This window comes from Anopheles stephensi, unplaced genomic scaffold (genome assembly GCF_013141755.1).
Source record: "Anopheles stephensi strain Indian unplaced genomic scaffold, UCI_ANSTEP_V1.0 ucontig55, whole genome shotgun sequence".
Lineage (NCBI taxonomy): Eukaryota > Metazoa > Arthropoda > Insecta > Diptera > Culicidae > Anopheles > Anopheles stephensi.
In genome coordinates, this window is record NW_023405422.1 from 1 (window position 1) to 13,539 (window position 13,539).

At 43.5% G+C, this 13,539-nt stretch overlaps 1 protein-coding gene across 3 annotated transcripts in view; it reads right to left on the reverse strand.

The window, feature by feature from the left end:
• Nucleotides 1-11,587: 11,587 nt before the first annotated feature.
• LOC118517151 (potassium voltage-gated channel protein Shaw-like) overlaps nt 11,588-13,539 on the reverse strand; it is a 30,585-nt gene continuing 28,633 nt past the window's right edge. For 2 of the 3 annotated variants that reach the window (XM_036063015.1, XM_036063013.1), the window contains exons 10-11: nt 13,351-13,458; nt 11,588-13,235 (exon numbers count right to left, since the gene is read on the reverse strand). In XM_036063015.1, the coding sequence (XP_035918908.1) occupies nt 13,117-13,235; nt 13,351-13,458 (227 nt within the window). In that variant the 3' untranslated portion in view covers nt 11,588-13,116. The remainder of the gene's footprint in view (nt 13,236-13,350; nt 13,459-13,539) is intronic. The other variant, XM_036063014.1, reaches the window with a different exon arrangement.

A 13,539-nucleotide genomic window follows, 5' to 3' on the forward strand; every position in this document is an offset into this window, starting at 1 on the left:
CTATTCAGGATGTACAGGACCCTTCTTACATACACACGCGGGGTGTATAAAGGGCAAACACACTCACAAGCACGCACACACTGTTGAGTTGGTAAGGACGTGAAGCACGTGTGCAATCTCGCTCGTTCTGCTTCCTTCCTTCGGTTTTGTTTGGTCCACACACACACACACACGCTCACACGTACATGCACGTACGCACGCACGCACACACACACACAACACGAAGGTCCTCGGGGTCAGGAAAACCGTCCTTTACGGAACAGCACGCAGAGAGCACGGGAATCGAACGACGTCTCGATTACTACTGAAAAGTGGTAACACTCCTTGGCACGTTCTCGATTCGCGGCGAGTCCATCCGCGCTCGATCGAATGAGACACGGTTTACTATGGGAGCAGGGGTGTCCAACTGTCGTTGGATGTTAAATTCAATTTATAATTCCCGGTCTTTACCTTTTATTTATCCATTTTTGCTGATTTTTATCGCTAATTGCAAAACTTCCGGAGAAATCTTCTGCATACTTGGTTATTTTTGTAGTGATTGAACTATTTAAATTAATAATGATATATTACTACTTCGAGACTTCAACAAACGAGTCATGACTCTCAGGTTGCATTCTTCCAGGAGTTTTTCATCTACAATTTGATATTAACGACCATATCGATTTCGGCCCATTGCTTAAAGGAGTTCACAGTACACCATAGCTTTATTCTCCATCAGTGTGTTTGACGCCCCTCTCATAATATCCTTCCTATTGCACAGATTTAGAGAGACGACATCTTTGAGCGGAATTTTATGAGCCAACACTGTTGCTGAGATGATGAAAATCGACGAAACGAACCATCGCCAGAGAGTGTCCAAATCGACGAAGAGAAAGCGTGAGCAAATCGCACCAACATTCTCTCTCACACCACGCTCTCCATGTTTTGAAGGCGTTACATTGCAATCTAACCGGGAGAACAGATTTTCCTGCCCAGTGTGTGAATCAACATAAAACAGAGCTTACGGGAGAAAAATGTGTAAGTAAACAAAAAATTAAACGCTTCCCGCAGCCCTCAGCTGCGTGTCTGCGTGGGGTTGAGCAGCAAGAGAAAACGTCCGAGAAAATGAGCCGGATAAACAAGAGAGAGCCACCCCCACCAACCATCCGTAGTAATAACCCACTAGCGTAACTGCCGAGTTCCCTTCCGAAACTCCACCGCAAAACCCCTTCACCAACCGTCAACTTCCCGGTTTAGTGTTTTTGTGCTTTTTCGCTTGGAAATACATTGTTACATTTGCTACAAGCGCACATTGCGAACGCACTGGGTGGAGTGGGGAGAGTGGGTGGAGGATACGGAGGAGTGCGTAAGATTGTGCGAAGAGAGTTTCAGCTTCTTGAAAACGGAAAGCCTCTCTTCTCTCGACACCGCGAGCCGTTCGGCTGGTGCGAGTCGTTGAAGTACGAAAAATTACACGAGAGCGGGCGGTTTGATGTATTTCGTTGCAGGGTGGGAGTTTTTTTTTTATTTTTTGCTGTGAGTGTTCTTGTGTTATGTTACATTTTCTTTTTAGCTTTTTTCCATTCCCGTTTTCGCTCGCCTACACGAAACAAAAGACTTTCGGCCGTTTTGGTGCGGTGGAGGGCGTGTAACGCTGGCATTGGAATTCTCCGAGCCCCTTGGTTTTGCTGGCTAGTCTTTTCCCACACAAAGAGAAAATTCGTTCAACAGATAGTAGTAGATGGGAGTAGGAGAAAAGAACTGTGTGTGGGACCGGTTTTAAGGGAGGAAGTATAATAGATTTGAAATAGTTTTAGAAATGCTTTTTTATGATGCGAAAAATATGATTAAAACAAAAATCATTTGAAAAATCTTTCGACATATGGGATGAAATATTTAAATCTTCTTAGACACAACCTAGAAAGGTCTTGGATCGAATTTCAATTTGTTAAAAATGAAATTAAACACTACTCTTACCAAACACCTTAAATAAGCTTAAATTTAATCAAGCTAAGGAATTCAGCATTTCCACTTAAGCTAAGAAGCATTAAGTTGTTGTGAAGAAAGCATTAAAACCGGCCTAAATCCAGCTAACCCGCTCTTATCTGACACAACTAATTACATTACACAAGAAACAGCTCAATCGCACGTTCACACGAATTGACGCATAAAAAAATCTCGTCTGCCCTTGACATTCACTAAACCGGCTCGACAGTCTCCGCACAAAAAAGCGTACATTTTGCTCAAAGTTCCTGTTCATGTAAATGCCCGAAAGCAACTCACCAGCAACTCGCAGCAAGCAAGTAACTAGTTAAGCCAACCAACAACCGAGTTTCTTGGACCTCCGTGTCCCAACCTCACCAACTTTTTCCGGTAATGATTTATTTTTGGTTCACCTGTTTCCGTGGCCGGTAATAGGCAGGCTAGGTCCCAGTAAGAAAACGACCTCAGCCCCTTCCGCAAAAGTGAAAAACTTCCCTCACCGGAAATGGTTCATTTTGACCTGCCCGATTCCGCCAGCGTTTCCGGCGCACACATCCACACACACACACTCACACGAGAGCACGCGGTGATGGCTTTTGGTTGAGATTTATTACGGGCGTCCCCGTCGGCGTAAGATTTATTGGGACAGGTCCTGTTTTGGTTGCACCCTCAGCCAGCCAGCCTGTTCGGATACCAATCCAATATTGAGCCTGAAAGAGAAAGAAAAAAAAGGCACAGCGGGAAAAAACTGTCATGTTGACACTACACAACACCGACGGTTACAATGTATGCACACACTCACACTCGTATCAATCTCTTTCTCTCTTTTTCTCCCAGGAAAACCCGGATGTTGGTAATATTTCCGGTTTGGTTGCTTCGGAAAACGGCTCTGTCTGATGTGTCCTGATTTTCCCATATCCAAAGGGATGGAAAAAAGAAGCAAAAAGAGTCTTTTTCTCGATGAAAGGAAAACCGGGAAGCGATTGGAAAATGAGACGCCAAACGGAAAGAAACAGGGGAAACAACAAATAATGACCCGAACGTGCAACAATTTCTCTGCCTCACAAACTTCTTCCGACAGGTGCTTCGGGATGGAAAATGGTATGGTGAATTTGAATGTTCCACTTTTTCCACTTCATAGCGTGTGCTTTTTGTCACTATCTAAACCGTTTTTAAGGACTGTGATTATTTATAATAAAATAAGATACATGATAATGGGTTGCTGAAAGGTCTGAAAAGGGACCTTAAACGACCCATTGGCATTGCGATATGTGCGTGTAAAAATTATTTTCACACCTTGCCCGTCGGTCATCAATTTATATTCTTTCGAGCGTGTAAATAATTTTGTATTTTTCCCAATCCTTGCTTCAACTTTTAACCGTTGGGATCCATTTGCTGGGACCCTCTTGTACGCAGTTAATCAGTAAAGACGCTTTTCATCTTAAATGTTATTGCCTGCGTGGAAAAATGTTATGTTTTGGCCCTCCGAACGGAAATACTCCCTCGTGCAGTACATTCAATTTAAATTAAACGTCAAACGATTCGTCAAAACGGGCTACCAATTCATCGCCGTGACCAATCCCCTTAATGGGAGTTTATCTTTTTGCGTGTGCACCGCGTTTATGTCTTTTACCTTCGCTTCATCCAACGATCTCGGTGTCGTGGTGGAAGAAAACACATTAGATATTAATTCACGCCAGTCCCGTGTGTCCTCCGGGGACGTTAGCCAAACAAACCCTGGAGGTATGAGGGTGGACACGAAACGACGACAAGCGACTCGAAGCGAAACAACCGAAAATGTGACCCAAAAGTATGGTCAAGGAAATGGTCCGTTTGTTGACCTTGGGTGAAGGAGCGAGATAATGCGCTTCTTCATGTGGGAATGTGATTGTGTGTTTGTGTGATTGGAAAGGCAAACAGTAGCTTCAAAAGGCCGAACCGGTCCCGGCTCACTTTCGGGATGAATAATTTATTCCCTCGTGGTACGCGTGCCCGCCGGCTGGCTGGCGATGCCGCTGCTTATGCTTTTTATATGTATTGATGTACCCCTGAGTCGGTTCAAGGATTTATGCGTGTGTGTGTGTGTGTGTTGGTGTTTCCGTGAACTACTACCAACCGCCATAGTAGACCACGGCTTGTCAAGGTTTTCCTTTTCTCATAGGAAAGAAATGAAAAGTTTCACTAAACACTGCTCGAGGCCGTTCCGTGGGTGTGTTGAGGAGTTTTGTACTTTTCCGACCAGTACCGCTCGCCTCTCCCTCACCCTGGGGCTGGACAATTTTCTTTGAGAATGTAGGAATGCGAGAAACGCTCATTGAATTGTTTCTTTTGCCGGTAGCTTTGAAACAAACGATTTTGGAGACTTTTAAAATTTGTGGAATTTACAGCCAAATAAAACCATTTGTGCTGCATCACTATATTAACTTGAAGAGGGGTGCTTTTGTGGGTGGGAAAGGGAAGAGAACAGTGAGAGAGGTGAAAAGTTTTATATCCATTGTCTAGTTGCCATAATTTGTTTGGAAGAGGAAAGTTCTCAAACATCGGAGCGGGCCGTTGGTAGAGGTGACAACACTGCCGGTCTTCGTACTACGGAACCGGAGTTCAAATCCCCAGAATGCCTCCCCATATGCAGGACTGATCATCTTGACTATCCGAAATCAAGTCACAGAAAGCTTAAATGGTAGGCCAAGACGCTTTAAGTTTGTAGTGCAACAGAAGAAAATGACTTGTCGAAAATGAAAATGTCTTGTCTCTTCATTCCCTGGTATAGATCTTTCTCATGGTAGAAACCAGTATATCAATCTAAACACGGGAAAAGAACCGTTAATCGTCAACCAGTTTTAAAATACCAAGCACTATTGTTACACAATGAACCAGCTTAATTAATCATCATGATGCACTTTTAAATCTGAACTCATTTTAATCTCTTATGCTCTTTAAAGACTTGCAAATAAAAACAGACTGTCATGTCATTTAAAAAACAAATCATCTCCTATGTTTGAAATATGTTTAACCATTATTTTGCGCACAGCCAATATGTAAATCTCAACGACAGACATGCTACCCGTCTACCCCGAGACACATCAACCGAACTTTATGGACACGTCTCCCCAGAAAAACAAAGAAGAACAACCAACCAACTATCTGCAACACAAGCGTCTCTTTCTAAACAAAAAACACAAAAGAACGCTTTATAGTTTCCCAGACAGATTTAAAACTTTTCCAACTACACCATTAGCCCTTTCCAGTGTGCCGCTTGAGTTGTGGCTTTTGTTTATCAGCACTGCTCCTGCTTTGTTGTCTCCACCCGGGAAACAAGGAAATTGATTCACATACTACGGCTGTTTTTTTTTACTCTCTTCCATCTATCGACGTGCTTTTCCAATCATCGACCAGGTTTTGAACCATCACACGTTTCGTGTATTATTATTTCCCCGTATGCTTCACACGCGCGCACGCTGCTTGCGACATTAAGATAAATGAAAGGAAGCATCGAAAGCATGCCAACTGGAAAGTGAATCGATTCATGCGATTTGCCAAATGATTTCGCTTGCTGTTTGAAGCTGTTCTTGTTTCTTTTGTTACACTTTTCTGCCTAAGCTTGTGTGTGCTAGTAAGCATTGTTGTGTTCCGGAAGCTGTTCTGTTCAGAAATCAATATTATTCAATTTTGAACGGATTAGGAAAAAGGGGTTTATACCTCGCAACGGTAGCGAATATTTGGCCGTCCATGTGTGTGTGTGTGTGGCACCAGTTCTTGTCTTTTCTTTGCGCTTCCTTGCTCATGAGAGATTTACAGCCTCCATTCCAAACAGCGAAAAAAACATGGAAGGAAAAACCTAATGTGGGTGCGTTTTCGTTCACAGCAAGCCGCAGGTTCCTTCAGCATTTTCCGTCCTGCCAAAAAAAAAAAAAAGGAAGCAATTGTGTCCGTGACAGGGTGAAGTAAACCCCAAAAAATAAATAACAAGCGGAAAAAAATGTTTCATCTTCTCGCAACTTATCTCAGGCTGTGCATGGAACGATCGAAAAAAAAATCCAACCTCCCCGAAAGCATGAATTCGGTCGGATATTTTAGATACTTTACATGCCTCACGGGACCCGCTAAGACGTGTTGTTGCTTGCCATTTTGCCGGTAAGGAAATCGAAGCCCGGCTCGATGCCACTCGAGCAGACGACGAGACGAGAGCGCAGCTTGTCGATGAGCACGGCAGAAGATAGCAATCTACGCCAAGACTTAATTTGATCCAGAACGTTCCGTGGAAAGCGTGGCACCGTGCGTCGCGTAACGGAGCCACTCGATAATGCCCCGAAGCGTGGTGGAAAAACGATATCCCAAGAGCAGAGCCTTGCACGCGGCTAATCCTTGTTCTTCGTACGCTGCCTCTGCAGGCCGGTAACAAAGTGTTAAGCTTTATGCAACGTGTCGCAAACATTGACAAAACGGCAGAAGTACGGCACGCTGGGGAAGCGTGGCCACAGCCACGAAGACGCAAATTACACACCTCGCTGCCCGGTGGCAATCGATGAAGCGGAAAAGTGCGTTTGCCGAAGGTGGGTGGGAAAATTGCTTTGAAAGCCAAGGGACGAGACACACAAAATGACACGACGCAAGACGACAAATCGTATTGGACGGTGTCAGTCGGTCGGTTCGATTCGATTCACTTCACATCAAACAATTATTCGTGTAATGAACATTCACCCGGAAGAGAGCATTTCAATAGGATGCTCGATTGGATGCAATAAGGGTTGGACACAGTGCCGTGCTAATCATCCTTTGGGGCGCTGATGGTGATGCGTTGGTGTCAAATGGGGTTTCTCGAGGGTTAATGTGGCTAGTGAAGGTTAATATAAGCGAGAAACAGCACAAAATGCATGAATGAATTGAAATATGCGCCTGAAAGTATGCAATAAGCCCATTAAACCTAACTTCTAGGTTGATAAATGCCTATAAACTGTTCTAAATCATCGTTAAAAAGCGAAAACCAAATGATTTTTCCAACAAAAAAGGCCTCACTAGCTCTAGTGAAAATGTCCCGGAAAAGCTTCATCGATTACACCCATTTAAGTTCTCAGTAAAAACCAGTTGAATGCACCACTCATCAGGATGTGATACTGACAGCCATTTAACATCCCCTTCTTTTTAACCCTCATTTTCATTTCCATACTTCACCGGCTGTGTGTGTGTGTGCGAGCCAAACTGAACTGAACTGGGTTATGCAAATAAGTGAGTTCCGCCAGCAGTACCATCCTGAGCCTGTCTGTGTGCCTCTGTTTTAAGCAGTCAAGTGCAGAAGCAGAAATAAAAAGCGCTCCAACAAGTTCATCAAAGGGCGGCGGCTGGTCGCTCTTGCTTAATTTTTGATTCGCCAGTGAGCGATTCGATCTCATTCGCATGCTAATTCGATCGGTTGGCTGATTATGCGGAAATATGAACTTAATTTGGAACGCAAATGACTAAAGTATCTGCTGCGGGGCTTGAGCTAACGGAGTTGGGAAAGAAAGTGCAGGAAGGAAAAAAAGCAAAAGGCTTCTGCATTAGGTCTCTCGTCGTTGAGTATTTGAGCTCTGTTTACTCGGGGCAAAAGCAAACAACCTTCCGATACGGTACGGGTGTTGATAAGGGCAAGATTTACCCAGCGGCTAACCTAAGTGCGTCAGTTAGTGTGTGTGCTTGTGTACAGATTGTATTGACATGTAATGGCTAAACAAATTATAACACACTGAGATTAGAGTTTATGGTCTTACAAATCACTACCCTGGTCGGTCGGTGGTAGTGACTAGGTCAGCAGTAGCACCACCAGCAGCACCGACTGAAATGGATCGATTTTTCTCCCATCGGACACTCATTTGTGGTCGATGGCGTGGTGTGCTTTATGGCCTTCATTATCGAGTCTCATAAACATCGCTCACACACACACACACTCGTTCTGCCTTCTTTCATGCGCTAAGTACTCTTTCTCTAGTGGTCGAGCTCGCATATGTGTGGCGCATGATGATGTTGACGGAGGGAAAAAGTTGAAGTAAAGTAGCATACATAAAATGTTGCCCTCACACACCTCCCACTCACCGCCCACTCAACCTCAGCCTTCCTCATCGATCACATGTGCAACAATCGGCACAACACACGAATCGGCCAAACCGAGAACCCAATCGCGCTACTTCGACCGTGTCCGACAGTCCGATTAACGGTCGGCACTACTGCCCTATCGATCGACGATTTATGGTGTGTCGCGCTTTTTTTCTCCACATCGCTAGCAAAACATGCCGTCCCGAATAGGCAGCATCTTCACGACACGGATCTTTCTTTTTCGCTCTTCTCGCGTTCTGTACAGTCTCGGACTGTGCTTTATCCTTCCTTGTCGATTAATTTGCCATCAGTGCCATAAAAGATTCATTACCACCTTGCACACCACCCACGGCACGGTATTGTGGTCTTATTTTTACAAAAGCGAAACCGTAGGGTTTGATGTTTTCCTTTTCCTCTCGTGACCTAAGCGATTCATGGTTGGTCCGTCGCAATGCGACTTCTTTGTCGTGTATCGGGGGAGGAGGAAAAAGGTATCAAGGTCGCATTACTGTTAAGCTTAAGTTGTGATGAATTTAAGACTTCACATCGAGAATAAGATCAAACAGGAATAAAAGTTAAGCTGTGCTCAATTTAGAAAGCAAGAAGTTCCGCCTTAAAGTTCTGATGAAGACGCCTGGTTGATTTTAAGTGTTTAATTTTGGATTTTAGACAATTTTAACAAATTATTCTCTGAAGGAGATTTAATTTACAAATTTCTTTAGAATTTTTAGAGTTTTACTTTCCTGGCTCTTCTACGTGAGGGAAAAAATTGGGTAAGAAGGAGACGCCTGGTTGCTTTACTAACTGGTAAGCGTACTTATTGGAGACGCCCAGTACTTCACGGGTTTTTTTTATTCATAAAGAACGGTCTGGCCGTATTGCTACTTCAAGGGTTTTCATGTGCCACAAATCCCACCTGATGCACAATTGCATCTCCTCAATGTCACCCATCGAATGTTTGATCAATCAACCTTCTTGTAACCTGTGCCAGACAGCCCATAACCTTTGATTGTCTACATTGGTATATTTTATTATTTCACACAGCAACAGCACAATCAATACTGCCAGCTGTAACATCAGACAGACAGTTGTCTGTCTGACAGTTTGACAGAAAAACGCAAAGGACACAACAATGTTTTCTCTGGATAGTTCCTCGTAGAAGCGAAAATTGATACGAACGAAATACACTAAGGAGAATTGAAACAATCTTGCGCCACCCGGAAACGGCCACAGACGACAAAGCACCATTTTCGACGAAGGTGAAGGTTCTCATCAACACGGAAGGCACGTTTTTGGCAAGAGTTTTCCGTTATGTTTCGTCCCATTCCTCTTCCTATTGCCTTACCTTTGAAAACTGCAATGATTGTTTATGATGATGGTTTTCACAGAGGTTTCACTGCGCTCGTCCTTTGTTCGTTGTTCACCGTTAGCTTTTCGTGCAGCGACCGTCCGTAACGAACCATTTTCCTGACCATTTACGTCCAACAAATGACTTTTTCAAGCTTTCCTTTGGGTGAATTTTTCTTTGAGGTTCTTGTTGTAATTTGTTCATTTATATGAGCTGTCTTACGATTTTGATGAAAGAACAGGAGCAAATCAAGAGTCTTCGTCAACGCTTACCACAAAAGAAAACGTCATGTAGTTTATTACACGAATTTTTAAATGTTTCATAGAGAACAAAGTAAAACCTTGAAAATGTTTGAACATAAATTAAAACTGCTGTTCCTCTTTCAAAGAATGTTTTAAAACCTTCCGTAAACTATCATCCCCTCCGATAAAATAAAAATCCCCCAAGTGCACGCTCTTCAAGGTAAGTAAACGTTGCTTAATTTCGAACAAAGTGAAACAACAAAACACTCAACCAAACACACATCCCCCGTCCGATAGACAGATGGAGATTAAAACGGGCAGAAGCGATACGGATGCTTTCGAAAGCGCCCACAGAAAATAGGATACGACTTCAACTATATACCGCACCGAAGCGTAGCATAAACAAGAATCATCATGCTGCTGCCGCCGGCTTCATCGTCTGCGATTTGGTTTGTGGTTTCAGGAAAAATTAAAATGACTGGAAACTGGGAAAGTGCTATCTCGTGCTAGAAGAATACCGCCAAGCCAAGAAGCACCGAAATGAAACAAGCATTCAAGTTTCCGCTACCGAGCTCTTAGAGTTTTACCGCTGGTCGGAGTTTCTGTTCTTTGGCCAGCGAGCAGAGTGCTGATTGCGTGCTTGAAAGTCTTTGTGAACGTTGAGAAAGGTGTGTTGAATGAAGACGCTGCTCGAAAGCCTTCCAGAGAGGGAGATACTCATCTCGAGGTTTCCCTTAATGCATTATGACCTTCATTATGCCTTTGTGGTGGAAAACTTTTTGCCACGAGATGAACAGTTTAATTGATTTTGAAGGCAAGAAGCAACAACAAAATCTGTCCCAAAAGCAACCCCAAGCTAAGACTCACTGTCGGCATGGTAACCACGTGACTACGTTCACAAGTGCGTCCGATGCAAGGACCAGAGAGCCCATAAATTTGCTCCCCTCCAATCGCGAAGAAACGCAACACGTTTTGCGTTAATGAAGGCGCTCGGTACGCGTTTTGATGAACAGCTTACCGCTTGCCCTAATTTAATGATTTTTTCGGGATATAATTCTCAACAACCGGCCCGGCCCGGCCAATAAGCCACCCGTGTCGGCTTCACAGCCCGTTTCCGCCTGCATGGAGCAATCACTCCACAAAAGAGGATCGTTCGGTGGGATCTTTTCTCCCGTTTCGGTTTGTTACTTGAGAGCTATCAAGTAAGTTACGTGGTATGCCTTGAGTTGTTCAGTCTTCTTTCGTCCGTTCGAGTTTCTTTTCTTTATTTTTTTACTGTCAAGTAGTACAGAGCGACAACGCAACGGCCTTTACTTTGTGGAACCGTCAGAAGCACTAAACAGCCGTCATTAATTTTGGTCTGCGCTGTGTGTGTGTGGGGGGATGGATAGTAGCGGGTGCTAGGTTTCTTATTTGCAAAATTTACGAGCAGCAGTAAAAATTGTCCACGATCTGTCGTCCGGCCGATGGACGGAGCGGACCAACGGACGGATGACCAAATGTCCCACCAGCCCCGGAAAGGAATCTCGAATGTAGTATATCTTCTTTATGCTATTTTCAAACACTCGAATACGCATTTTATTTCAACGCGTGAGCGACAGAGAGAGAAAAAGGGAGAAAGGAAGAGAACAAATGAGGGATGGAAAGAGAATGACAGTTCTGGAATCTGCGTGGCAAAGAGACAAAGTTGAGCTTGACTTCATTTAAATAAAACTAGAGAACTTTATCATCTATAAATAAATGTCATGGCGGTCCGATGGCCGAAGCGACAGCGGCGCTGGTCTCCACACGGCAGAACCGGGGTTCAAATCCCATCCGGACTGCCTCCTCGTACGTAGAGCTGACTACTTTGCTTAGAATTTAAAAGCAGATTAAGTCACAGCAAGCCAGAAATGGCTGGCAGAGATATCTCTCCAGGTTGAAGTGCCAAGGAAGAAGAAGAAGAAGATTAACTTAAACAACAAGATATGGCTCGTTTAAAACCGCACAAATATATTTCTGGTCTCATTTTCACTAAACATAACAGCTTAATTGTCTTGACACATATAGTTTTCCTTCACTGATTTCCTCTTGTCGCTGTGGTTCGTTTAACATTAATAAACAAGTTTTGTTTTCCAGTTAAATCAATCCTTTCTGAGTGTAAGATTTACATGTTTAATGAAGAAAGGAGAAAATCTTTGAAGAAGTTTGTCTACTGAACGGAAACTTGTAGCCCCACAACGTTCTGCTTGACGTTTTGTCGATTTGAAACCGATCAGAAATTGATTCCAATTGTTGCTCTACTGTTTCATTGACCGTTTTTATGAAAGTTGAGGGAGAGTAGCATCAGAAAGTCTTCTTTTGAAGTTGAATAATTGTTTAAACTGCTCCACATCTTTCTTTCCTTTCTTTTGGTTCGGTTAAATTTAAGAGTAGATTGGTTTGCAGATTCATTTCACTAACACGCTCCAGTCATTCGATTCCTCGTGTTTTAAAACCTCGTTTCACACCGTTGTATGTTTTCTTAAAGCTTGTTGTAATGTGGTTTCCCTCTTTCCCTCACCGATTCACATTTAAACGTGAAATGTATTTTCCGTTTTTCAGTTTTCCTTTGCTGGACATCGATAATTGTGGACATTGTGACACAGACGGTAGAAGTTTTTTCCAGTTGGGACTTTCTGTTGGTTTTTTTTCTGCTTGGTTTGTCTTTTTCAACCAATTTAGAACATTTACTGTTGGCATACATTCATACAGATACATTGTATTGTTTCACTAACACACGTCACTTCCCGCACTGGAGAAGCGTTTTTTCGCTCATGTTCGTGGTTCAACCGCTTTATCACGCTGCTTCTTCCAACCCACGTTTTGAAATCTGTTTCCATTTTGATTCGATACTTCAACTCGTCATTTTATGGCATATGCACACATACACACACGGTCGTATAAAAGTTGAGCACAACAACGTTATCCAATTAAACAACTAGTCACTAGCTAGTTTACTTATGATGCGCTTGGCACAAAGCTTAATCTCCCTTTACGATGCAAACTCAACTCGTCCAACACACGCGTCTTTGTATGACAAAAACGATTCGTTCACCACTAAATTTTGCTCCCGTTTACGATCTCTGCTAGCAAAAGGTCGCACAATTCCCTAGTAAAAACAGAAAACTTTCAACTCTAGCCTCTCTTTGACGTGAAGTGAATTGCGACGAACTTGAATGCATTTTCATTATTTGCCTTACATTTCTTTAAGTGTTTATTTAGCTTCTATTTCATATCCCTGCTTAGTTCCTTTATTTGAGTACATACATACATCCTTTTTTTCTACGACTTGCTGCCAGATTTCTTTCGCTTTACTTTTCAGACAAGTTTTTTTCCCGATGACTGTTCACTTCCCAAACTTACAACTTTTACAAATCTAATCAAAATCCTTTCGTTTCTCAATTTTCCGGGACACTCACACCGTGCCTGTGTCCCTTAGTGTGCGCATCAGGAAGAAAGCGTGCTGCCAGGCGTTCAACATTCATCCCCAGGCGTATTGCTGCCGGACACACCGTTCGGGTCGCTCTGTAAGGTGACTTTCGGTTCCAGTGGGATCATTTCTTCCGGTTTTGATTCCCGTCGCTCGACTGCTGCTGCGAATGTGGCAAAAGGGGAAGAAAAAAGCGAAACGGGAGTACGAAAGAATCGAGTTGAATTAATGGCAAACAAACGCGGTTCGATGCGGGCGGAACAGCAGTCTCGTCTTACCCAGCGGAACGAGCAATTTCGGCTGTAATGGTAGCAATAAATCCACATTTCCGGTCGTCGGTTGGCGCGGCTGCAGTGAGCTCAGCTGTGGCACGTTGATGAAATCACCTAGAGGAAGAAGAGCGAGAAAGTGGAAGAGGACAAATTTGTTGTCGTTGGCAGATTGGAACGGATGGATTATTATCGACA